At 43.4% G+C, this 27,684-nt stretch overlaps 1 protein-coding gene across 3 annotated transcripts in view; it reads left to right on the top strand.

The window, feature by feature from the left end:
• Positions 1-26,609, top strand: part of CR2 (complement C3d receptor 2) — a 76,523-nt gene extending 49,914 nt beyond the window's left edge. Inside the window, exons 18-24 of one of the 3 annotated variants that reach the window (XM_089514447.1) lie at positions 1,594-1,776; positions 5,856-6,038; positions 10,065-10,112; positions 20,340-20,375; positions 21,375-21,401; positions 23,656-23,731; positions 24,797-26,609. In XM_089514447.1, coding sequence (XP_089370573.1) covers positions 1,594-1,776; positions 5,856-6,038; positions 10,065-10,112; positions 20,340-20,375; positions 21,375-21,401; positions 23,656-23,731; positions 24,797-24,884 — 641 coding nt within the window. In that variant the 3' untranslated portion in view covers positions 24,885-26,609. Of the gene's footprint in view, positions 1-1,593; positions 1,777-5,855; positions 6,039-6,919; positions 7,247-10,064; positions 10,113-20,339; positions 20,376-21,374; positions 21,402-23,655; positions 23,746-24,796 lie in introns of those variants that run through there. The other 2 variants (XM_089514445.1, XM_089514446.1) reach the window with 2 other exon arrangements.
• The last annotated feature ends 1,075 nt before the right edge of the window (positions 26,610-27,684 follow it).

The raw sequence follows: 27,684 nt of genomic DNA, 5'->3' as shown, positions 1-27,684 counted from the left end.
TCATGTTCATCAATCCTTCCTTTTTGTTATAATTCGTTACTCTTACTATTACATCTCGTGGTGTTATCTGGTTTATCACTGGTCCGATGTGGTGTATTCTTTCAAAATCTGATTCAGTCCAGTTTAGAGATGGGGAGATTTTTGCAGCCATTTCAAAATTTCTGATTTCAAATCATATTTTCTGTCTCTTTTCCCAGACTCTGGTATATTTTTGATAACAAAATTAGTTCTTCTTTGATAATCCTGTAGGTATATGAGTTTTTTGTCCATTTCAGACAATTTGACTCTGTTGGTTTCAATGTCTCTTTGGTATCTTCCTTGTATAACTTTGCTTTCTTTACTATCTGATTTTAATGTTTGCACATCCTCTTGCATTTGTTTTATATTTCTTTGTAATTCCATAATTTTTTCATCTGAATTTTTCCTTTCAAGTTGCATTTGTAATTGAAATTGCTTTGTCATAGTCTCTTGTTCATTTTGTATTGCTGTCAAAAAACCATGCTTCTCCGCTTCTCTTGCTTGGATTATTTCATTTTTCTGTCTTTCCAGAAGATCATTCATCTCCTTAAATCTCATTTCATTTTCCTGTTTCGTAATTTGTGTGAGTTTATTCATCATTTGCTCATAGTCCATCATTCCTGCTTTTACTCCTGTTCCTGAATCTGCACCTCCTTGTTCTTTTTTTTTCTCATCTTTTCCTTCTGCTTGCTTCACTGGGAGTGTACTCGAAGGAGTAGCCATTTTTCTAGGGGGACTTCTTAACATTTCTGTTTGTTCAGTTTGTTCTGATCTAAAGAGTCTTCCAAAAGCTCTATCTGAAGGTTTGTCTTTCTCAGTCTGTCTTACACCTCTCTTCCAAAGTTTTCCCCCTAATATTTTTGGCCTTTTTGACATTTATTTAGCATTTACTTTGTCTTCTCCACCTCCCAGTTCCTCCTTCTCCGTCTTGGCTTTAAAACAGCTAGGGGGGTTCTTCTCCCCCTTTTAAACAGTTAACAGTGAACAGTGCTTTTATAAATGGACAGTAGCTTGAATGAGAGGAGATAAAAGCACTGTTCACTGTTAACTGTTTAAAATTTAAAACTGTTTAAATTTGTGGGTTAATTCCTCCCCAATATAAGGCAGTTACAAGGCTGAGTTCCTTATCTCAAAGTTCTTTTTAATAGCCTCTAGCTGCCTCCTTTGCCTTTTTAATGGCGGACAGGCTTCCTCCATGATTTTCCGTCCCACACAAAACGAAAGTAAAATATTTTGAGTCTGCTCTTGAGATAATAATGTTGTTGTTTTTAACCTTCTTGTGTTCCTTGTATCTTCTTGTTATGGATCCACCTCAAAGAACCAGCATTTCCTTCTTTGAGAGCTTTTTTTAACTGCAATTATCCATTTTCGAGCACTCAGAACACTTAGGCAGTTCTTATTTGGCCATTGCTCAGGCCCCACCTCGTCTGTGTAGTTTTTCTAAAGAAAAGAAGGCATGGTTCATTGTATTTCATTATGGCTGCAAAAGATTTATTTTTAGTGGTTCTTACATACATTGTTCCAGGTACTGATTGGGAAGAAACACTTTCTTCAGTGTTTTTCTTCTCTTTCCAGTGGTCGAGTGTAGCAGACCACAAATTCAAAATGGAAAGCTGACAACTGGATTTCAGCCTTCATACCCTTATGAGCATGTTCTGCAGTTTGTTTGTGATTCTGGCTACTCTCTGGTGGGAAATGAGTTTGTAAAATGTGGGGCTGACAGCATGTGGCACCCTGAACTTCCAACATGTGTCAAGGGTAGGTGTTTTATTATACATACATGAATTTCAGAATTGATATGTGATGCTTTGAGCTGAAGAGCTTATTTCTACAGAGCTAAACACTTAAATCACGTTACTACTCACCCCTGTATTCCCGCTCATTCTTCATATGGAGATAAGGAAAATGTTGTTGAGATAGCAGTTACTAGAAGAATAGTGATATGAAGCCAAAAGAAATGGAACTGGTTTTTCTGTTCTGTTTTGATGGTAGTCTGTGTAGTTTTTCTAAAGAAAAGAAGGCATGGTTCATTGTATTTCATTATGGCTGCAAAAGATTTATTTTTAGTGGTTCTTGTTTGTTTGTTTATATCCTGCTCTTTTCCCAGGATTGGGACTCAGAGCGGCTTCACAGCATTAAAAAACAAACAAACAAACAAAAAGGACAATTAAAACATTTAATAAATAAATAAATAAATTACATTAAAAAGAATGATTAAACTAGTCCAACATTCCAGCCTGTCCTTATAGTAATTCCTTAAATGCCTGTTTGAACAGGTAGGTCTTCACCTGCCGGCGGAAAGCCAACAAGGAGGAGCCATTCTTATCTCCCTGGGCAGGGAGTTCTAGAGTCTAGGGGCAGCCACCGAGAAGGCCCTCTCTCGTGTCCCCACCAACCTTGTTTGTGAAGGTGTTGGGATGGAGAGAAGGGCTTCTCCAGAGGATCTCATAGTCCAGGCAGGTTCATACCAGGAGAAACGGTCTGCCAAATAGTGTGGACCTGAGCCATGTAGGGCTTTGTAGGTTATAACCAGTACCTTGAATTGTGCCCGGAAACAAACTGGCTGCCAATGAAGCTGTTTCAACAGGGGAGTTGTATGGTCTCTGTAATCTGCCCCTGTTAACAGCCTGGCAGCGGCTCTTTGAACCAGTTGAATTTTCCGAACACTTTTCAAAGGCAGTCCTATGTAGAGCCCATTATAGTAGTCCAAACGGGATGTAACCAAGGCATGTACCACCGTGGCCAGATCTGGCTTCTCAAGGAACGGGCGCAGTTGGTGCACAAGTTTTAAAAGTGCAGAAGCACTCCTGGTCACAGCAGAGACCTGGGCCTCCAAGTTCAAAGCTGAGTCCAAGAGTACCCCCAAACTGCGAACCTGTGTCTTCAGGAGGATTGTGACCCCATCTAACACAGGCTGGATCCCTATTCCTTGATCTGCCTTCCGACTGACCAGGAGCACCTCTGTCTTGTCTGGATTAAGTTTCAACTTGTTTGCCCTCATCCAGTCCATTACTGAAGACAAACACTGGTTTAGGACCAGGATAGCCTCCTTGGATTGAGGTGGGAAGGAGTAGTAGAGTTGAGTGTCATCTGCATATTGATGACCCCGCACCCCAAAACTCCAGACAACCTTTCCCAGTGGTTTCATATATATGTTAAACAGCATAGGAGACAACACAGAACCCTGAGTGACCCCACAGGTCAATGGCCAAGGGGTCAAACAGGAGTCCTCCAGTACCACCTTCTGAGTTCGCCCCTCCAGGAAGGAACAGAGCCACTGTAGAACAGTACCTCCAACCTCATCCCAGAGAGGCGGTCTAGAATGATACCATGATCAATGGTATCAAAAGCCGCTGAGAAGTCCAGGAGAACCAACAGGGACACACTCCCCCTGTCTAGTTCTATAGCCAGGTCTGAAACCAGATTGAAATGGATCTAGATAATCCGTTTCATCCAGAAACCCCTAGAGTTGGGAAGCCACCACACGTTCCAGAACCTTGCCCAGAAATGGTAGGCTGATAGTTATTCATTATTGTGGGATCCAATGATGACTTTTTTAACAGAGGCCTCACAACAGCCTCCTTTAGGCAGGATGGAATTCTGCCTTGTTGTAGGGAGGCATTGATTACCTCCTTTACCTACTCAGCCAGTCCCCCTCTGGCCTGTTTAATAAGCCAAGAAGGACAAGGGCCCAAAACACATGTGGTGGCTCTAACCTTTCCAAGGATTCTGTCCACATCATCAGGCTGCACAAGTTGAAAAGTATCCATTAACACTGGACCTGTAGGAGCCAAGGTTACATCCACTGACACTGTATTAACTGTAGCATCCAATTCGGACCGAATCTGAGTGATTTTATCTGCAAAATGCTGAGCAAATTCTTCACAGTGAGCCTTTGAGTGGCCTGCATTTTCTACTTGAGGGTGAGTGTGTAAAAGACCCTTAACCACTCGGAACAGCTCTGCTGGCTGGCTCCTTGCAGATGCAGTGTTGGTAGCAAAAAATAATTTCTTTGCTACCCGCATTGCCATAGAGTAGGCTTTCAAATAGGCTCTAGCCTGTATTCGATCAGATTCATTCCGAGTCTTCCGCCAATGTCGCTCTAGTCTCCATCTCATTCGCTTCATCAACATCAAATCCTTAGAGAACCAGGGGACTGGTTTGGCTCCACTCTGTGAGAGGGGACGCTCAGGAGCGATTGTGTCTACTGCTCTGGCTATTTCCCCATTCCAAAGGCTGGCTAGGGCTTCAACAGAATCGCCTGCCAAGGTGACAGGAAACTCCCCAAGAGCCCTTGGGAATCCATCCGGATCCATCAGCCTCCTGGGGCGGACCATTTAATCGGTCCCCCACCCCTGCAGAGGTTCTGAGTCCCAGTAAGTCTAAACCTGACCAAATAATGATCTGTCCATGTTAATGGAACTGTGGAGAGTTCCACCACACCAAGATCAGCACAAAAAACAAGGTCCAGAGTGTGTCTAGTAGCATGAATAGGGTCAGATACTATTGTTTAAAATTGGGTAGCCAGGACAGAATAGGGATTCTGTTGGTGCCCACCCAGCTCCATGACAACCAGACCCATGGTTGTCATGGAGTCCATGAAGTCCTGAGCCACTCCTGAAAGGGAAGTCCCAGCATGGATGTTGAAGTCCCCTACCACTAATAGACGTGGAGATTCCAATACCAACCCCGAGACCACCCCAGTGAGCTCAGGAAAGGAGAGTGTTGTGCAGCGGGGTGGGCACCAACAGAATCCCTATTCTGTCCTGGCTACCCAATTCTAAATAAACACGTTCAAACCCCATAGATTGTGTGAGGGAGCATCTGGTCAGGGGGATGGGATCACGATATACCACTGCAACTCCACATCCTTGCCCTCTAGATCTCGCTTGCTGCTGCACAGAAACCCGGTGGGTAAAGCTGAGATAGATTAACTCCTCCATCCTCATCCAACCAGGTCTCTGTTATACATGCCAGCCAGGTCAGCTTGTTCTTCCAGAATCAGGTCCTGAATGGCAGCTGTTTTACCATTCACTGACCTGGCATTCAGCAACAGTAGCTTCAACTCAGGGAGACTGTCATCAAGGCTATACATACTATTTAGACTGGGAGACAGCTTGGGGACCATAAGCACCCTCTTGAGCTCCCCTCTTTTTTGATGTTTTAATTGTCTCCTCTCTCCGTATCTACCTCTGCCTTGAATGACTCCAATGGCTGTTCCCTGACTCTGTATATCCCCTCCTCCCTCAGGAAAAAACATGCTTTCTATTAAACTGACAGAAACAGGAAAAGAAAAACAAAACAAAAAAAGGACAGGTAGCTAATAAATCTGGATGTGGTCTGGTGAGTCTCCTGTAGAAGTCCCAGCCTTATACCTCAGGCAGGCAAGGCAACTGTGCTGGATGAAACATTGCCTGCTGAGTCAAGGCCCAGTCCTGAAAGAGCTCAGTCCAGAAAGGAAGCAGAGGTCCAGACAGCAGGACCAGACAGAGCCTGTGGGCCTCTGTCTCTTCCCAGATGTTATCAGGGAAGGCTTGCTCTTCTCTCCCTCTTGTTATCACAAGGTATAAGAGATCTAATATAGTCAGATGTTGCTGGACAGGGAAGGGTTGGTTTCAGTGCCTCTTTGTCCTTTGGGGCTCAGATGTTGGCGTGCTCTCCCTCTTACTGGGTGTCCCTGGAGAGAAGTGGCAGTTGGTTTCAGTGCCTCTTAGTCCCTTGGAGCTCAGATGTTGACGTGCTCTCCCTCTTACTGGGTGTCCCTGGTTCTTACATACATTGTTCCAGGTACTGATTGGGAAGAAACACTTTCTTCAGTGTTTTTCTTCTCTTTCCAGTGGTCCGGTGTATCAGACCACAAATTCAAAATGGAAAGCTGACAACTGGATTTCTTCCTTCATACTCTTATGCGCATGTCCTACAGTTTATATGTAATGATGGCTACACTCTGGTGGGAAATGACCTTGTAAAATGTGGGGCTGACAGCATGTGGCACCCTGAACTTCCAACATGTGTCAAGGGTAGGTGTTTTACTATACATACAGGTTGAATTTCCATATCCAAAATGCTTGGGACCAGAAGTGTTTTGGAATTTAGAGTATTTGCAAACACATAATGAGATGGGACCCGGGTCTAAACATAAAATTCATTTATGTTTCATATACATTTTAGATACATAGCTTGAAGGTAATTTTGTAATATTTTAAATTATATTGTGATTGAAACAAAGTTTATGCACACTGAACCATCAGAAAGCAAAGGTGTCGCTATCTCAGGCACCTATGAAAAAAGTTTTGGTTTTTGGAATATTTTGGATGTCGGAATTCTGGATAGGGAAGACTCAACCTGTACATACCTTTTAGAAATCTTATGTAGTGCTTTGATACTGAATGGCCTATTTCTACAAAGCTAAACAAATCACATTCCCTTTTTTTTTATGTATGGCCAGATATTTTCGTTTAAAATATTCTTTTAAAAAAAGGAAATGAAAAAAATTGAAGTGACCTTTGGTTTTCCTACTGGGCTGAGGACTCCCCCAATATAATAGAGAATAGTTTCCCCATCTTCACTAAGAAAGTACCATTTTCAAAGTTTAACAAATGGATATGTTAGGGAGAACAGCTGGAGAAGTGCAAATAAATGGTCTTGAAGAGCACCTGGTGCCTGCCAGCTACATTTCATTCATTTCTGGATTAAATGCTTAAACACATAATCCTCAGGTTTGGGAAGGCAAAATATTTTCTTTGGAATAAATACCATGGTGCTCTGTAGCCACGTTGGCATTCTGTAACTTTGCATCCTATTTTTCCTTCTATTTTAGCTAACATAAATTAGCCTGGGATACAAAATTATGACCACAATCATGAGTGCATTCTGACCACAATCTGCTTTCTTTTCAAAGGCAGACCACCATGCCATAACAAAAACTGCATATTATGCTCCCCTTATTCTGAAAGAGGTATGATGTGCAGAAGACAAGTGAATGTTCCCACACACCCGGAGGACCAGTCACACAAGTCACTGATGCTCTTTTAGTGTAGACCAGTTAAATTTCAATATTAGGTAACCTGTTCTACTCTAGTCTAAAGATGCATGTGTTTAAATTCATTTTTATGGGTAAGTACTATGAAGAAGGAGCATTCTTCTGCCTTTAGTAGCACATAAGGTTAAAAATATAGTAAGTCAACTTTACAACAAATGTGTCTATAAATCTTGGCTCCAGTTTTTTGACCAGCAAATCCACATTCTTGCTATTTCTGTCATTTTTAAGAACAGTAAATTTCTAGCACAGAAATTTGGAAGTGTGGGATTGTACCCAGAAAAATAGAAGTCTGAAAAAAATTTCATGAAGAGGGAGTCCAGTGCTTTTCACTGTGAGATTCAAAATCAAAAAAGGTTATGAAAAAATGATGATACCGCAAAATATATGCACTCTTGTTCAGTGTGTATAATTGGTTTGTGGACAAATCTATGCCATTTTATATTAACTCATAAAAGAAGTGGTGGATGAAATAAAAGAATACTAAAATTATCAATAAATTAAACATTTTGTTTTAAAAAAAATAGCAATTTAAAATGAAAATAATTAACAAAATAATAGGTTATTGCTGCCAGAGTGGATAGCATTTGTTAGCGGTATCACTTGTTAGAAAATGCATGTTAAAAGAAATACGTTTCCAGCATTTAGTGCTTGTCCTAGAAAAGAGAAGATGCAGTTCCAAAGAAAAGGTAGAGTCACAGTGAAGACTCAGTTGAAATCTTCCAGATAATTAAATAAGGGCTGTGGCATCATCCAGATAGCTTTGTCTTTTGATCTTAATAGACAAGTGGGACCAGAGGTAAATTTAATTTTTATACCACATTTGGCCATGCAGACTGGGCATGATGGAAGGTTTAGCCCCAAAGTAACTGCTCCAAGGTTGGAGCAGGACAATCTTAGAAACTGAGCTCTTTCACTGGTTCTGCATTGTTTACGGCTTGATAATTGATTGATGAAAATTTGGTATAGTAACACAGTGATGGCCAGTGCAGTTCTTTCAATAAGAGGGTATGTGCGTGCAGAAGACACCTCCAGTGAACAGCCTAACCAGTGCATTCTGCATGAGCTGCATCCTTCAGAGTAGCCTTAAGGACATCCTCACATAGAACACGTTGCAATAATCCAAAGAAAGGGTCCCAATTTAGGTGTCACTGGCCTGTTACAGATTGCCAAAATAAAGCTGCTTCAGGTCTCTTTGGAGGTATGCTATTTAAATGATGCATGGGTCCTAAGAGTCCGGAGGTCGCGCCAAAGCCACACTCCATTCGTAAGCACTCGAGTGCAGCTTTGGTGCAGTTTCCAGATTCTTAGGATACATGCATCATTTAAACAGCATACTTCCAAAGAGACCCGAAGCAGCTTTATTTTGGCAGTCTGTAACAGGCCACAGTGATCAAATTATCCCTACTCAGGACAAGTAGCTAGTGTCCCAGGCAGTGCTGGTAAAAAGCACTCCTGTCCCTAAGCCCAGGGACCCACTTGGGCTTATGATGACATAGATGCAGGGCTTGGAATCTTATTTGTAAAAGTTAACTGCCTAGAAGTAACAGTACTTTTATTTTACAAAGCATTTTACTTTTAACTTTCAAAAGTAGCCAAAAATCTCCCCCCAATGCCCTCCGATTACTTCCATGTTTTGGAAAAAATAAGTAAGTGTTGCTCCACACAACAAAATTAATATGTATGTCATCTGTTTGTTGTTATTGTTGTATGCCTCAAAGTCATTTTTTACTTATGGCGACCCTAAGACCAACCTGTTATAGGGTTTTCTTGGCAAGATTTGTTCAGAGGGGGTTTGCCATTGCCATCCTCTTGAAGCTGAGAGAGTGTGATTTGCCCAAGATCACCCTGTGGATTTTCATGCCCAAGTGGGGATTTGAACCCTAGTCTCCAGAGCTGTAGTCCAATACTCAAACCACTAGGCCACACTGGCCCTGTGTTAACCTGTTACAAGGTTTTAAAAATACTTGGTTGAAGACTGTTGTTGTCAATTGCTCTCAAGTTGGCTTCAACGTGTGGCATCCCTAAGAATGAGATGTTAGGAAATGACATGTATGTGACCACAAGATAGAGCTGTAGCAAAACTTATTACAGTTCCAGTGGCAGTTGACACTTGCATTATGTAATGTTGATGCTGTCAGTCCTTCAGAGAGAGTGTGTCAGTTATGACAGTTGGTGTCTGCCTCTCTGTTTTGTTGTTATGGTTGTTTGGTTGGCAAAGTATTTTATTTATTAAAGTAACTTTATTATTAAAGCCCTCGTGTAGAGTGACGGCTTGAAGTGCTCTTGTCATTATTTCTCAAGCCGGGAGCTTAAGGCCGTTTGCAGTGGTGAAGGAATATTTTCCTTCTTGGCCTGAATACCTTTGCAGACATCTCTTCAGATTCCTTCTCCCTGGCGTCCTGTCGACATGGTTCAACTCTGCAGGTGGTCATAGTGGACATAGCGCGTCTTTCCACGCCCCAACATGAGAGACCTCCAAGTTACCCTGTAGTCATTAGCCCTGCTCAGCTCTTCCAACTCAGGGCTATGGCACTACCATATTAATATGTAGTTTACATTGTTTCTTGTAATTCTGAGTTATCTTGGTAGATTTTTAACGTGGATAAATAAGTGAGTGGGTAAAGAGATCTATAAGTGAGCAGAGTATGGTTCTACAGTTCCACTAAGCTTCACAGCACTCTGTAGAATTAAATCATTGCTCAGTTTTGAATCAAGATGGCTTTTCCATAATCCCATCATTGCTAGAGAATGTTTCCTTTTCTGAGCCATGTAAGGTACATCAGCTGCAATTTGAAGCAAGCCAAATTCCATGAATATGTCTGGTAATTAAGAATTTAGAAACATTTTCACCTTGCAAAGACAGTGTCCCATGAGAAACCATTTTGTGTGAATCTCTTATGAATGGTGGTTTATATGGGTTCCCCTGACTCTTGAATGTTAAAAGAAGCATTTCATGCATTACCAGCCAGCATCTGAAAACCAGTACTTTTCTCTTGTTACACAGAACAACCAGAAACGTCAACCACAGAAGAAACCGTTACCAAGGAACCTGGTAAGCAATTACGTTTGATTCTTATGTTGATGGGGTTTTTTAATGGAAATTCTGTACAGGTCTGTCTCAGTTAAGAGGGGTAGATATACAGTCAGCCCTCATTATACACGGATTTGCCATGTGTGGATTTGAGCGTACCCCCATGGCGCATGCCGCCATTGGGGACAAAAGTCCTTCTCCCTTCCTCTTTCCCCCCTCCTTCCTAACATCCCTCCCTCCCTTCTTCCAACCTACCTACCTAGCTTCCCTCCCTGCTTACCTGTTCGGTCGCCGCGCCTCCACTGCCACCTCCTCATCTTTGCTGCCGCTGTGGGAAAGGCTGGGTGGTTCTCTTGAAGGCCTCTGGCGCTGTTGCTCTGCCTCTTCGCCATTGCAGAAGGGCCAGGTGGCGAGGAGACGAAGGACCAGCTCCAGAGGCCTTCAAGGCCTCCACCTCGCTGCCTCGGTCTCCACCACCGCCGCCAAAAGGCCTCCAGGCTGCACCGGGCCCTTTCGTGAGGGTGGCAGCGGCGAGGAGGATGAAACTTGGTGTGGGCGGGGCTGGCATAGCAGACTCCATCTTGCAAGGAAACAGACTCCTCCCCTTATGTTCTCTCCCACATGCACAACAAACTTACTCAGGCAAGTGTGGTACAACTGTACCTTTAATAAGAAAATAGCTTTGTATCAAGTAGATGATAACTCAAAACATAAAGTCCAGTCTTCAAGTCAGACATTCCCACTTCCCATTATGACATGGCTTGTTTCTCAAAGCTTCTCATGTGGACTCCACCACTCATCCTCCAAATCCTCAAGGTCTCTGGTTGTCCATTCCCCAGAGCCCGCAAAAGCCCAGGCTCCCTCCTCTTGAGGGTTCTGTCGCCTCTCCTCCTCTTGGGGCCTCTGCTTTGGCCGTAGGGCCCTTCTTGGAAGAGGCACAGGGACTCTGTCCCTCTCTGGCTTCCTTAAACCCTGTTCTTTCCCTTCCCCGGCCGCCGCTGCCCGAACAGCTCTTCCGCATCCATCCTTCCTCCTCGCACGCCTCAGCCCTTCTGCTTTTATAGTCCTTCCAGCTCCTCCTCCTTCCTCCACTGGCTCCACCTCTGGGTTAACTTCCTCCTTCCCCTCAACCTCCACCACCTGGCTGCCCTTAGCCCCTTCAGCTCTCTCCACCTGGGTGAGTACCTCACTACATAACCCCCCCCCCAAGAGAGATGACGGGCGTGAGGGCGTCCAGGTGGCCTGTCGAGAAAAGAAATCAGCATTAGAATGGAGAAGACCCTGTCGATGACAAATTGAGAACGCATATGGCTGTAAGGCCATGTACCAACGCGTAATTCGGGGATTCGTGTCCTTCATAGAAGCTATCCATGTCAAAGGTGCATGGTCTGTCACTAACTGAAAGGGTGCCCCCCACAAGTAATACTGGAGCGCTGTGATAGCCCACTTGATCGCTAGGGCTTCCCTTTCTATTGCTGCATACTTCTCCTCTGCCGGTTTCAACTTCTTACTTAAATATAAAACCGGATGTTCACCATCCTCCCACACTTGAGACAGAACTGCTCCTAGGCCCTTATCCGAAGCGTCCGTTTGTAGGATGAAGGGTTTAGAAAAATCGGGGGCCCTCAAAACTGGAAAACTGCACAAATGTGCCTTCAACCCCTCAAAGGCCTTCTGTTTGACTGCTCCCCACCTGACCCGTCGAGGCTGACCCTTCCGAGTCAGATCTGTCAGCGGACTGGCAAGATGCGCGAAATGGGGAATGAACCTTCTGTAATAGCCCGCCAAACCTAGGAACTGTCGTACTTGCTTTTTCGTTTGCGGGATCCCCCAATCTTGCACTTTTACTATTTTATCATTTAAGGGCTTTATCTTCCCCTGCCCTACTATATGGCCCAAGTACTTCACCTCCCGGCATGCAATTGCACATTTTTTTGGATTTGCGGTAAGGCCAGCTGCCCTCAATGCTTCCAGAACTAGAGACAAATGTCTTAAATGCTCCTCCCACGAGTCACTAAAAATAATAATATCATCAATATATGCTGCAGCACAAAAGGATAAATCCTTCAAAATTATGTCCATAAGGCGTTGAAAGGTGGCTGCTGCCCCATGCAGGCCGAAAGGCATTCGAGTAAATTGGAATAGTCCTTTGGGTGTGGCAAAAGCTGTCTTCTCCCTATCCTCTGGCCTTAACTTAATCTGCCAATACCCTTTTGTTAGATCTATGGAGGACAAGAACTGGGCCTGCCCCAGTCGGTCCAACAAGTTTAGTGCCCCTGGCATTGGATAGGCATCAAACTTCGAAATCTTATTTAACTGGCGGAAATCCACACAAAACTTTACTGATCCATCTGGTTTGGGGACCAGAATTGGCAAACTACGCCATGGACAAACGGAAGGGTCAATCACCCCCAGCTCCAACATTGCAGCTACCTCTTTGTTAATCACTTCCTGTAGTCTCCAAGGCCAGGGTCTAATGGGTAACCTGACTATAGCACCCGGCTCAGTTTGAATAGCATGTTCCCAAAGATCGGTACAACCTGGCTTTCCCTGAAAAACATCGCCGAAATTCTGCTGCAACTCTCTCACCTGTGATAGCTGCCCTTCATTTAAAGCTGATAAGACAGGTATATCCCCGGTCTCTTGGAAATTCTTGGCCTGTGGCCCTACTAACCCCTCATCTTCCTCCTCTAATTCTTCCTCCCCATCTCCGAAGAGGGCTTCTCGGACCCTCCATGCCTTTAGAAGATTAATATGGAAAATTTTCTTCTTAGGAGGGTCTCCCTCCATTCTGACCTCATAATCCACCGGTCCCACCGTTCTGATTACCTCATAGGGCCCTTGCCACTTTGCAAATAATTTTGCTTTTTGGGCTGGTAGAAGAACCAAGACTTGTTGCCCTATTTGCAACTCCCTTTCTTTTACTCGCCTATCAAAATCTCGTTTCTGATCGGCTTGTGCCTTGGCCAGATTTTCCCGGGCCACTTGTCCTATTTCCTTTAAATGCTGTCTCATCTGCAAGATAAACTGCAGCTCCGACTGGGAATTTTGAGGTTCCTCCTCCCACCCCTCCTTAACGATATCCAAGATCCCTCTAGGTTTCCGTCCAAAGACCAACTCAAAAGGGGAAAATCCCAATGACGATTGCGGCACCTCTCTAAAGGCGAACAAAAGGGGCTCCACTAGCTGCGGCCACTTCTTGGGATTCTTTTCTATGAATTTCTTTAACATCCTCTTTAAAGTCCTATTAAATCTTTCCACCATGCCATTAGCTTGGGGATGATAAATTGAGGTCCTCAAGGGACGTACGTCCAATATCTCCCACATTTTCTTTAGGGTCTGACTCATGAAGCTTGTTCCTTGATCTGTCAGGATTTCCCTGGGGAATCCCACTCGTGAAAAGAGTTTCACCAACTCCTGAGCAATCCGTGAAGCCTGCATTGATCTCAAGGGGACTGCTTCTGGATAACGGGTCGCACAGTCTACCACTCCTAACAAATACTTGAAACCTCCAACCGCCTGTTCTAGTGGTCCAACAATATCCATTGCTATCCGGGAAAAAGGCTCTTCTATAATGGGTAGAGGTATCAGCTTCCCACCTGGAGGTCCCTTCCCTTGGAACAATTGGCATTGGGGACATGAATTACAAAAAGCCTTTACTTCTGCAAACACCCCCGGCCAATAAAAACGTTGGATTACCCGCTGCGTAGTCTTTTCTGTCCCCAGGTGACCTGCCATGGGAATCTCATGGGCCAACCTCATCACCTCCCCTCTCAGGGCCAGCGGTACCACTAACTGTGCTTCTGGGTCTTCCGTGTCCTTTTTTGGAGGAACTCGATATAACAGGTCTCCTTTTAATTCAAACCGAGGCCCTTCCCCGCTGGCCTCCTCTTGCACCTGTCTAAAGGCTTCTTTTAAAGAGGGATCATCCTGCTGCCAGGCAACCACCTGGGCTCTTCTTACTCCCGCCAAATCGACAACCACAGGCCCTACAGCCTCCCCTTCCAAACTCTCTGCCTCCCTTAACAACTCACGCCAACCGGGCCAATCCCGCCCCAAAAGGGCTTCTCCTCTCAAGGAGGGTACAACTCCCACCTTCAACCTTTGTTTCTTCTCTCCTACTTCCACTTGGGCCCATACCGCCTTATAGGGCTTTATGTCCCCATGTATGCATCGTACATTTACCCATTAGGCCCCTGTGGCTTCGGGTACCTCTCGCACCAAGGTCTGGTTACACCCCGAGTCTACTAAAGCCTCCACCTTCCTTCCATTTATTCTCACCTCCACCACCCGCGGTGGCGAGGGTTTTCCACTTACCTGGGTAGCTTTCCCCGCGTCCACCCAGGAACATTCTATACCGGGACAATGTCGACGAATATGGCCCTCCATCCCACATGCGTAACAGACCACCGAACGATGAGCCGTCACCTTAGGGTTCGCTTTCGTTGTCCTTTGAGGTTCGGCTTGCTCCGTATCCGCAAGTGCCTCTTCCTCCAATCCACGATGCATCCCCACTAGGGTTGGCTCAAGTCCTCTTCCCTGGCTAGGTAGAACCCGGCTTTCTCCTGGCGGCATAACCTCTGGACATCGTCGGGGCTGCACCAACTCACTCTCCTCCGCTGCGGTAAAGGCCTCCATTAAAGTTATCGCCATCTCCAAATCCTTGGGATGATGGCAACGCACCCACTTACGTGCTGGAAGTGGCAGAGCTCCCACAAATTGTTCCACTAGGACCAACTCGGCTACCTCTCCTGCTGACCTCTCTGTAGGTTTTAACCACCACAAGCCACAGGCACTCACCTTCTGTCCCAAGGTCCTCGGGTGCAGGCCCGGCTTCCACTGTAGATCTCTCAGTCTTAAGCGATATGTTTCCTCCGAGATGTTAAGTGTTTGTAAAATTGTCCCTTTTATTTTTTGGTAATCCTTTGCCTCCTCGAAGGACATTGTGTCTACGGCTTCTTGTGCCGGTCCGGTTAGGCACGGAGTCAAAATCAGGGCCCACTGTTCCTGTGGCCATTGGGCCGCGGCTGCCACTCTCTCAAACGTATTTAGAAATGCTTCTACATCATCTTGGGGCCCCATCTTCATGAGTCTCAGGGGATTTAACCTCTCCGTCCCCATCAACGCCCTCTCCTGTTCTTCTGTTGACCCCAGCCGCTGAGCTCGCCACAGATCGGCCAACTTCGTGACCAATTGTTCTTGGGCTTGCTGCTGGGCGCTGCAGACCTGCTCTAAGAACCTGGCTTGTTGGGAGGACATATGTTGGAAGAGAATTTGCTGCTGTTCAGCAAGCCAATGGAATAACTGCTCCTGTTTAGCCCTTGGCCCCGCCCTAGGGTCGCTGCCCGCATTCTCCACCAATGTGGGCGGGGCTGGCATAGCAGACTCCATCTTGCAAGGAAACAGACTCCTCCCCTTATGTTCTCTCCCACATGCACAACAAACTTACTCAGGCAAGTGTGGTACAACTGTACCTTTAATAAGAAAATAGCTTTGTATCAAGTAGATGATAACTCAAAACATAAAGTCCAGTCTTCAAGTCAGACATTCCCACTTCCCATTATGACATGGCTTGTTTCTCAAAGCTTCTCATGTGGACTCCACCACTCGTCCTCCAAATCCTCAAGGTCTCTGGTTGTCCATTCCCCAGAGCCCGCAAAAGCCCAGGCTCCCTCCTCTTGAGGGTTCTGTCGCCTCTCCTCCTCTTGGGGCCTCTGCTTTGGCCGTAGGGCCCTTCTTGGAAGAGGCACAGGGACTCTGTCCCTCTCTGGCCTCCTTAAACCCTGTTCTTTCCCTTCCCCGGCCGCCGCTGCCCGAACAGCTCTTCCACATCCATCCTTCCTCCTCACACGCCTCAGCCCTTCTGCTTTTATAGTCCTTCCAGCTCCTCCTCCTTCCTCCACTGGCTCCACCTCTGGGTTAACTTCCTCCTTCCCCTCAACCTCCACCACCTGGCTGCCCTTAGCTCCTTCAGCTCTCTCCACCTGGGTGAGTACCTCACTACACTTGGCCTCGTCCTCCTCGCCGCCGCTGCAGAAGGGCTGGGTACAGCCTAGAGGCCTCTTGGCCTCCAAGAGCATTACACGGTATTTCCCGCGGTGGCAGCGAAGACGAGGAGGAGGTGGCTGTGGCGCGGCGACCGAGCAGGTAAGCAGGGAGGGTTAGGGAAGTTAGGAAGGAGGGGGGAAAGAGGAGGCGAGAAGAGGGACTTTTGTCCCCAGTGGCAGCGCACATGCATGCGCGCCGCCATTGGATAGACTGGGACTTGAGCGTACGTGGATTTTGGCATACACGGGGGGTTCCGGAATGGATCCCCCACGTAGACCAAGGGCCGACTGTATTACCTCTTTAACAGAAAATTTGATACCAGAGGCAGAAATAACATGGAAAGAATAGGGATAGGTTTCCACATAACAAAAAGGAAGGGCAGTTCAGTATGTTTCAGCAAACTTTTTACTCAAAATAATATGTATGTCTGTAACAAGCAAAACAGGTCAGGTAAGCCTCAGATAAGTAAACAAAAAGATGTCAAACCTTCTGGAGTTCATTTAATAATAATAATAATAATACTGTTTATTTATAGCCCGCTTTTCCAAAGGGATCAAAGCGGGTTACAACAAGGGTACTAAACAATGTACAATTTACAACAGTATCTACATTATAAAATCACATAACAATACATCAAATTTTAAAAACAAGAGAAAAGATTACAAGCATTAAAATACCACAACAATAACTAGCTTAAAAAGTGTTAATGTGAAGGGGGGAGAGCAGATGTCACAACACCTGGGGGAAAGCCTGTTGGAAGAGATAGGTCTTCAGCTTCTTCCTGAACAGGTCAAGGGAGGTAACTGAGCGGAGCTCGCCGGGAAGAGAGTTGCAAAGCTGCGGGGCCGAGTTGGAAAATGCCCTCTGTGCAGTCATGGTGTACTTTGTATTAGGAACCCTCAACAATTGCTTCGCAGCTGATCTGAGAGTGCGGGGCGGATTATATGGGGAGAGGCGGTCCTCCAAGTACCCTGGGCCCAGGCCATTTAGGGCTTTATAGGTAATAACCAACACCTTGTATTGGGCTCGGAAGTGAATGGACAGCCAATGAAGATCTTGCAAAATAGGTGTTATGTGGCTAGTCCTAGGGCATCCAGTGACTAACCTAGCTGCCATATTCTGCACTAATTGAAGTTTCCGAGTTTGGTACAAGGGTTGCCCCATGTAGAGCGCGTTACAGGAGTCCAACCGAGAGGTTACCAGAGCATGTACCACCGTTTCAAGGTCCCCCCGGCCCAGGAAGGGTCGCAGCTGGCATATCAGCCAAAGCTGATAACAATTGCTCCTGACTGTCGCATCCACCTGAGATGTAAGGTGGAGCGACGAGTCCAGAAGCACCCCCAGACTATGAACTGAGTCCTTCAGGAGAAGCGCGACCCCATTCAGGACAGGTGGACAAATCTCCATCCCCGGGCCAGGGGAACCTATCACGAGTATTTCCGTACTCTCTCATAATGCATCCAAGGATAGCTGGGGTTGGGGCGATTTTTTTTTTCTTCTAGCAGCCTCCAGTTTATGATTTTCATTTGGGTGGCATGCTGAGGGTAGCTCTTGAGGCAGGCTTTTTGACTTTCCCCTTTCTCTCTTTCTTTTGCCGTTCACACATACTCACAAGGGATTTTGGTGGCAGCTACAGTTTACTTACCATTTGTGGACAGGCATACACAGGATTGGCTAAAATGGAATCCTTTTCTTTCCTAGCTGAAGATGTATAACATTATTTACTATGGACACACTGCTGTAACCTGATACTGAAAAACTGTGTTTTTCCTGCCCTCCATCATCCCCCCCCCCCCCCGTGCTAATGGTGCTTTAAAAATGCAGCTAGACCAAGGAAAAGCAGGAAAGGGGGACTAGATAGGCAATAAAAAGACTTTGTAAAAAGGGGGTTCTTTGTCATAGGCTTTGTTTATACAGATATGCCTGTACTGTCCTTCACTAGAAATTTCCAGAGCTGTTTACACCTGCTTATGTAATTTTTGTGCTTTACTACTTACATTAAAACTATTGCTTGGGTGAATAATGTCTTGATGCATAGTTGTAGATACCGTATGTGGTGAGATGACAGTGCTTTCTACAAATCTAGATCTTTAGACTTTCTATTATAGTTGGCTCTGATGGGCAGCAGCATTGCAGTGCTTGAGCAAAGGCTTCTTGGTAGTGATAGTCAGAAGCCTTAGCAAAAGGACACTATGATGGGTGTTGGAAATGGGAAAAGCTGCATACATTAAAGCTGCAGGTTCTCTTGCAGATTTGTTTGCTGTGTAAGAAAGTAAGATTGAAATGCTGTAGTGCTGTAGTGATACAGGGATAGTGGTAAAGGAAACTAATGTACAGTGGTACCTCGGGTTACGAATTTAATTCGTTCCGCGGCGCAGTTCGTAACCCGATACATTTCGCAACCCGAAAAGCCGCTGGAAAGCCGCTAGCCGCTAGCCGCGCTTTGAATTTCGCGCCGAAAAGATTTTCGTAACCCGAAAAATCCTTCGTAACCCGGAACAGTTTTTTTAAATCTAACTTTTTCGTACCCCGGAAATTTCGTAACGCGGTGAATTCGTATCCCGGGGTACCACTGTATACAGTGTGCCCGCGTTATAGGCAAGCGCGCTATATGTGGCTTTGAGCTCACGTGCAAAGCTGCATAGAGCTGCGCGGGAGTGTGCGGGGTGCAAGTCCCATTCAAATGAATGGGGTGTGCGCCTGTGGTGCACGTCTGCACCGCTGCACCGCTGAGTGCACGAGCCCCATTCACTTGAATGGGCTCGAGCATACGCGCAATTTGGCTTACGCGGGGGGTTCCGGAACAGATCCCCTGCGTAAGCCAAGAGCGCACTGTATAATACTTTGGGAAATATTGATGTCATTAATATGAATTATGTAAAGGAAATATTGTTTCTATAACTATCTAGTACTGGCTTCCCTAGGACGGAATGGGCAAGGTACAGTTCATAGGCTGCACACATACACATGAGCCTTTTTAAATGCACTCAGATATTCCCCTTCAACACAAAATTAGGTATTGCTAGTGCTAGAATCCTTCATAAGCAATGTTTTTATATTTAGCCAGGTGTGAGGGGCCTGATAAGTTTCTGCTGAGAAAAGGAAAATAATTGAAACTGTACAGTGTTTTGTATGGTACCCTCCTGGGCATGTTTTGGTACTTTGCCTCTTAATACAATTTGACGTAGATACTAGTTGCCCACTTCTGCCATAGGACATTTCCCCTTAGTGTCTGCTCAGTGCCTACTTTGGTGGCAGGGTATGTGTTTTTGTTTTTTAAGTTTAACATTGTAATGTTGTGAAGAATGCTCCATCAAGTTTCTCAAACAGATAAATACATTTTATTCAAAAGACAGTATCTTCTGGAATGCTGGAGCTTTAGAATACTCACACACAAAGTCAGTCTCTTTCCAAACAACTCCCACCACTCCCAAGATCACATAATGATTTATAGGAACACAATAACACAGAACAGGTGAATGAAGAGAGAGGATGTAAGACTTAAAGAAACATGCAACATATATCACAAACATAGCCTGGCAACATTTTGTAGAGCAAAGTGTAGGGCAGGGACTTTGGTTTTCAGCTATCCAGACAGATGTGCCTTTTTAAAAAGGCTCCTACTGTTTTAGAAGGTAGCAGGAAGGCAAGAGGGATGAGAGCACAGGAAACTTAAGACTTGGAAAACCTCCGCCCAATTTTCTTGTTTATTACGACTCCAGTTTAATTACAACACAGGAAGTAGGTTTTTGAATGAACAGGTAGAGGAGGGCATTTGATTGCTTTGTAACAAACTGAGGAGCCCATTGCTTGGTCAAATGTAATCTACAGATTGCTTTATAGACTAAAAAGTGGTTCTTAATGCTGACAATTCATGTTGACACTTCCTATGGCAAATAAAAAAAATAATGAATTGTGGGAAATTATATGATAGAAAGGCTTGTGCTTTTTATTTCTTTATACCACTTTTTCTATTCCTCCTTTTCATCTCCCCCCCCCCTTTTTTTTGGTTCCTTTTATTTAGAGAGTGTTCTAGTTCCATTTGGATTTGTCTGACTCAGCAAAACTTATAGTCTTTTTTTTCACATAGAAACTTCAGTTTCCCTTTCAATTTGTTTTTTAAAATGTCTATACCATTTTTCATGAGTTGCAAAATGATGTGTGTGTGTGTGTGTGTTTTAAAAACTTTCTTTCTAACAGGAGCCACAGGTGAAACAGTTCCTACAGATGACTCAGGTAAAGATGAAAGGTGGTGGCAGCATATCAAGAATCTTATTTCTAGGTTTGCATTTCTCATAGGCAAGACATTAGGGCTATTGGGGGTTCAGTTCATTTTCAGAATCTTAGGTTTTGTCTTGAAACTTCTGCATACTGTGAAATTTAACATGCTCATCATACTCATCTGGATTAATAACTAAGGCCTGTTACATACGGCCAAAATAAAGCTGCATCGGGTCTCTTTGGAGGAATGCTGTTTAAATGATGCATGCATCCTAAGAATCCAGAAGCTGCACCAAAGCTGCACTCCAGTACTTAGGAATGGAGTGTGGCTTTGGCACGACCTTCGGACTCTTAGGACCCATGCATCATTTAAATAGCATGCCTCCAAAGAGACCCGAAGCAGCTTTATTTTGGCTGTCTGTAACAGGCCTAAGGTTGGCTTGCTGTAATCCATAGAATTCTAAGTGCCCTTCTAGATTTAAGCTTGGCTTCTGTAAAAGTATTTTTCCCTCAAAAACTACAGCCCTTATACTGATTTGCCTAGTGATACTATGTAGATGTGTATAGGCTTGAACTGTTGTTTTTTATTTTTTTATTTTTTTGTTCAGTTCAGTAATGCATGTAGAGGTATCACAGAGTTTTCCTTGGCCTCAAAGGAAAGCAAGAAAAATCTCTTCAGATGAGTCTCTCTTTCTCAAGTTGTGCATACCTGCTAAACTTGTACAGACAATTAATGAATGCTGTGCTCGTTGGTTTTTCCTGTTAACAAAGAAGCCCTTTTTGAAAGGGCTATAAAATTCAGCAAAATTACTTATTTTTCAGATGAAAGTTGACCATTATCTTTAAAACAAAACCTCACACATCTAGACTGGAAGTAAATCTGAATTCTCATATTTTTTTAGTACAATAAAGTCAATGCATTGGTTCCAACTAGTGAGAGATTACATTTCTCTGCTGCTCGCCACAGCTTGAAACATCAGCTCTAATCTTTTCATTTTCCTTCTTTGACTTTAGGAAACAAGATGGTGGGAATTGTTGTTGGTAAGTAATTCCAGAGTAAAATATTTCAATAAACTAGTGTCATTCTTTCTTACTTACTTTTATTTTACTGGATTAATACCACACTTTCTCCTCAGATGGGAGCCAAGGCAGATATATTGCTTGATGGTACTGAGCACAGAATACTTAATGCTGAGTACCTTTGCTTGTTCTACACTTTGTGGTTTAACTGCTGAAGACTCTTACTTGGAGGAAATCATATCTTTGGCAAACGCTCTTGGAGTACAGACACTTACTGTTACCTCTAGGAGCTGTTGCATGAGGCAGGCTCTGCTTCTTCACACACTGTTTGTATGCTCCTACTTTGACTGCTGGGAAGCTAATTGTAGTTCTCTCCAAACCCTGTAACAGATGCTTCCCCATATAGGTTTCTGATTTTAAAAAGAATGCTCAGGGCCTCTGGGTGGCCTGTAGCCGCCCCTGTTTGCCCTGGATTGTTGCCGTGACAAACACATGCTGCAGCAGCAATCAGCCCTGTGTCACCATGGCATGCGCCGTGGGGACAAGCACATGCTATGAGGGTGCCCAGGCAGCGCAACAAGGGCTTTGAGTGTATGGATGCTCAGCCCTAGTGCGCATATAACCCAGCACAAAGTGTCGGTCTGTACAGCTCCTCAGTTTCCTATTCAAGAGATATCTGTCTGTTTGCAGACCTAATGAATCCATTGTTATAGGACAGTGATGGTGAACCTTTTCGAGGCCGAGTGCCCAAACTGCAACCCAAAACCCACTTATTTATTGCAAAGTGCCATGTCTCTCTGACTTTCTAGTAACAAACTCTGGCAAACTCTGTGCTGGGGCGACGGCACATGTGCCCACAGAGAGGGCTCTGAGTGCTACCTCTGGCACGCGTGCCATAGGTTCGCCATCACTGTTATAGGATATCTGTGTCATGACCATGTTGAAACAGGTCTGAGAAAATGACCTGGATGTGGCCACTGGGTGGAGCTGTTGTGGAAGTTATTTACAGCTCTAGTGGCAGTTATATGTGTCAGCATTTAAACAGTGCATCATTGGAATGTTGATGCAACTGCCAAATGACATTCTCAACTGTCACTAAGTCAGAGTAAGACAGTTGGTACCTCAGAGTGGGTTGTAACTAGTACGGATGGTGTCGATATATATATTGTTGTACACAATGGAACTTCTTCTAAGAATAAAAGCCTCATCTGAGAGAAATTTACAATGTCTCTTTGCTCATTGAGAAAGCGACAAGTGTTTCTCCAGCTCACAAGCTGCTGACTACAGTCATGAAGGTGGAAAATCTGGTGCCAAACGTTGACATATTGCTTCACGTGCTGCGCAACATCAAAAGCATTTTAACAATCTGAACTAAAGCATTCAAATGGTTTTAATGTACTCTGAACTTTTTTTGAAAAACAACCCATCTTATTCGCCCAAGCAATAGTTTTAATGTAAGTAGTAAAGAAGTTTAATCCTGATACAACATAATGAGCATAGAACAGATAAAAATATATCCTCATAAGGTGCATATTTCTTGATGCTTGTGCATGAGATTTCTAGCTCTGCTGTGAAGACAACCTGTATCTGATACTAGATAAAGAATAAAAAGTTTGAAAACTGTTGGAAGTATTCAAACATCCACAGGACTCAGTGCCAACACACAGGTTGTACAGACCGGCATCTATGGCTGGCCTGGGGCGGATTCGGGTTGTGGCTACACAGTGCACACCCCAACTCTGCCCACAGGCCAGCATGATGCCACACAACACCACATGGTGCGTGGCGTCATGGCAGTCCTCTGGTGCTTCATAAAAGCTGTGGCACTGGCGGCTACGGCACCCTTTCCACAATGGAGAAAGGAGCCGCTTTTTGCAGCTCCTTTTTGCATTGTGGAAAGGCAAGATCAGGGCCATGGAGTGCGGTTGCCCTGGCCCTGATCTGGCTCTAAAAGGGATGGCTGCAGGCTTCCCCTTTGGGGCAGTCTGTACAGCCCCTCAATTTCTGTTTGTCTGGTTCCTGCATATTATCTCCTGAGCAAGAGGATGGGTCTTCTTCCAAATTAGTTTGAGTAGTTTGAGAAGTTATATTTATGTCATTTATTTATTTTATAATAGGATTTGATCCTGCTTGGAGATTTTGTCTCAAGCCTGTGTTGGATTCCTGTGTGTCAGGAGTCTTGCTGGTAAATTGGGTTCTGCCTGAGTAATAAAAAATGTTACCTTTTCCAGCATTATTACTGCACACTGAGTTTCTTTGTCTTTTTTTCTTCAAGGTGTTTTTGTTGGTGTCCTAGTTCTGGCTGCAGTCATTTTTGGACTTACTAAATGGAAACCTTGCCTTAAAAAGGGGTGAGTCACCCAAGGTATGCTTTCTCTAGCTCCTTGTAACTTCTTTGTGGCTCTGTGAGCAATTATGTGTCTTGTAAGTCCTTTTCTATTCTTCATATACTGGTGCATTAATACTGATGCATTTTAACATGCTTGTAAATGATCTGGAGTTAGTGGAAGCCATAAGTTGGTCATGTTAGGCTGTTTAGGACAAAAATCAATCACTAATAAAATCATGCTACCCCTTATATAAATCTAACCATTTCAAGTATAACCATACTTGGAATAGTGACTGTAGTTCTTGTTACCACACCTGAAAAAAATAGCAGTTTGGCTTAGGAAAAGGATGAGTAAAAGCAGAGATGCAAGAGGTGTATGCATGGTCTCCACAGATGGTGAATTGTGAGAGATTCAGGATAGTCAAAAGAGAAGTATTTCTTCACATAGTTCATAGCACATGGTAAAACTGGATTCACTACCACAAAAGGTAGCAGATTCACAACCACTGACATTGTTGGATTAGGCAAATTAATGGAGGGTTAGGCTAATGGCGGGTAGTCACGGTAATGATGGCAATTCTATAAACTTGGGAAGAACCTAAATAGGCCATGCATAGAACTTTAGCCTTTTGCATTCTTTTGTCTCTACTATTGTACTTTATTACTATAATGCTAATCAATTTATTGTGCTTTATTTCTATGATGCTTACAATCAGTAGATTACTTCTAATACTGTAGCCCACATTATTGCATTTTCCTGGCTGACAATCAACAGCCTTGCTCCTATTTTTCATGTGAAAGCTCCTTAACATTTCTTTTCACAACATTTTGGAATTTCAAGAGCATGCAACATGTATTTTGTGCAGAAAGATATCACTGTGTTGTGGATTTTGGAAGTTATTGTACAGAATTATCCAAGTTGTTGAAGCCCCTTGGATAATCCCTTAAAGCTTCCACTAAAATCTGGAGTGAATTTCTACCATACTGACATGGAAACCACCAGTCAATGTTTAAACCTAAGTAATTGTTGAGATTCCTTTAAATAGAGTGTAATGACATTCATTTAAATTATCTGTCCTTTTTATAGGAAAAGTAGCTCTCATTCTAACTCTACGGATACTTACAACCCAGTGCCACGTAAAGATATAGTACTGGAAGAAAAATCAAGACCCTGATGTGTTTGCACTGGTTTTCTGAAGTAAACTCCAGTGACCTCCAGCTTCCAGCTGATGAATAACTGTCAGTTATTCCCGTGAGAAGTGGAAATGGGAATTTAGTGAAAACATTTAGTGAAGCCATTTACAAAATTACTGATACTGGCTATGGCAATTAAAACATTTGGATTATGAAAGGATGTTTGGACTTAGCAAATACTTTGTTCTTTGCACACAGTGCTTCTATATAGAACTGTTCAGCACCTCTGCTCTTATAGAATGCTTCCAGAATCCAATATAGGATTTGGGAAAGGGGATCTCTTGCCAGAAAATGATGCTTTAACTTGCCTTAAATAGACGAAGACACTGTAATGCAAATGTCATGGGATCTTGCTAGGATGCATAGAAGATTACCTGTTAACAAGATTGTGCATTTCTTTTCTCAAGCTTCTATTCTGTATACTTCCTCTGAATAGAAATGTAGCCTTTGAAGTCCATACTTCTGAATTCCTCAGGATTTCTCATACAGAGCCATAAGTAAACCACTCTAGCTTCCCTCTTGTGGTTTTTAAAATATGCAGGGAAGAATATGTGTTTAATATAAAGGGCCTTATTGCATTTCAAAAGAAAGACAAAAAGCAGCGAGATGGAAATGGCTTCTGGTTTACCTTTCTGCATGATATCATAATAATTCCAGGAGGAGCCAGTAATAAACTCATAGCTTTTGTCAAACAGATTTTTTCCAGCAGGACAAAAGCTCAACATTTACAATCACCTCCTCGGTGATAGATCAGAAGTGCTTCATAGACAAGTAGGAAGGTGAGTCAGAAACCGCTTCTGTCTTGCTGCCTTTCATCTTTCTTTTGACATCTGATAAGGCCCAATGCATGTTGTGTGTTTTAATAAGCAACAAAAGTTAGGTATATTTAATAAACCAAGACAAGTTTTAGATCACAAAATTCATTGACTTTGGGGGCTCTTCCAAACTAGTCTAAACTTAGAAGTATGAGTTCTCACAGTATAGCTCCACATGTTTTGCTATTTGTTGTTTCCCCAGCCACTCGCTCCCTGCATTTGCAAGGTTGTTTTGCAGGGTTCTTGGATCTGCAGTGGGGTACTTCCAAACATTTTTTTTAAAACTGGAGTGTTATTTGCTGAAGTATTCCATTGTTTTGAAGGGCTCATTTTCTACCTCTCTTTTTTTAATTCTTAAGAGCACAAAAGTGCTATTTCACCAGTGCATAATTACTCTTAAAAATTTAAAAAGAGAGAAAACAGAACAATACTTTTGTTGTTATTCTAATATGTCTTGGAATTAAAAAGAAATCAACTTGAGGGTGGGAATAAAATGTTTGCAGCTGATGCCAGAAAGTGCCAGATAACCATGTGTGACAATAGAAACAGCATTTTATTACTTTAAACCAACCCTCCTTTCCCTGCCTCTTGGAACTACAGCAACAAATGCTGCAGCCATCCAACACATTTATATATTCTGGAGGAGTCCTGAATTGGATAACCTAACTTGCTTTCTGAATTCATGCCAAAAATGCATAAAGAGGCTGAGCCAAAGATTGTTAAATTCAAGAAAGTGTGTTTGGAAGTAATGTCATGATTGTAAAATTCCATATTGAATTGTACAATATTTTATTTAGTTAAATGAAGGATGTACAGACAGTAAACTTTATCTGAAAGTGTTTGTCAAAATTAATTATATGTTGAATAAAATTGTCCAACCATGAAGGGTAACTTTCTTCTATCTGAAGTCATGTGTACATAGCAACAGTACATGTGGTGTGCTCCACATGAATTGTTCCACAAAATCCTTCACTATGGACACCTACAACACAGCATTACATTTACTTTCAACAAAACAATGTTAGAGTTAGTTATCCAGATAACTCCTGAATGATGAAAAGGGCAGTAACAATTCTTTTGGGCCACAACTTCTATGTCAGCGAGAAAATGAGAAGTACAAAAGTTACATACTAGCATTTCAAAAATTTTCTTGTCTGCCTCTTTCAAAGAATATGCACTAGAAACTAGAAGAAGGCAAAGTATGTAGATAGAGGATAGGAAGTATGTAGTAAAGATGGTTAGAGAAGTGAGGAGAACGAGATGAGGAGGAAGTAGAGAAGAAAGTTGAGTGGAACAGGAAAAAGGGATTGTTATCGTAGGGAAGGGTCAAGGTAGGAAGGGAAAGGGAGAGTAAATAGGTGGAGAGATAGAAGAGCAAGTGAAGAAATAGTGAAATACAGGAAGGTAGGGTAAGTGCTGTATTTTAAAGTAATTAAATGAGAAGACTCATTGGATAAATAATGAGATTTTAGAAGGATCGTTAATCGGTTGAGTGATCGGTAAAATGGATAAATGAAACGGGGTGCAGGTCATCAGTTCAAGGTGTATGTTGATGTCTGATGTTTATATATGTTTGTACAATTTTTGTTTTGTATGTTGTATAAATAGTTCAATAAACATACTTCAAAGAACATGCACTACATAAGCTACTTTGTTGTGTGCCTTCAAGTCATTTCCAACTGATGGTGACCCTAAAACCCTGTGTGGGTTTTATGATAAGTTTTGTTCAGAAAGGGTTTACTTTCCTCTGAGGCTGAAGGAATGTGACTTGCCCAAGGTTACCTGGTGAATTTTCATGACAAAGCAGGAATTTGAACCCTGGTCTCCAGAGTCATAATCTGATGCTCAAACCACTATGCCATGCTGACTGTCATATATGCTTCTTACTTTAATACTTATGAATGTTCTAAATGTTTTTAAATGTTTATACAGATATTAAAAGATAAGACAGACCTTGACCATAATT

Source organism: Sceloporus occidentalis, unplaced genomic scaffold (genome assembly GCF_023333645.1).
Source record: "Sceloporus occidentalis isolate IW3139 unplaced genomic scaffold, rSceOcc1.0.p SCAF_3, whole genome shotgun sequence".
In the NCBI taxonomy this organism is placed as follows: Eukaryota; Metazoa; Chordata; class Lepidosauria; order Squamata; family Phrynosomatidae; genus Sceloporus; species Sceloporus occidentalis.
Note: the sequence above shows the minus strand (reverse complement) of the source record. Positions and strands in the feature narration are given on the sequence as shown.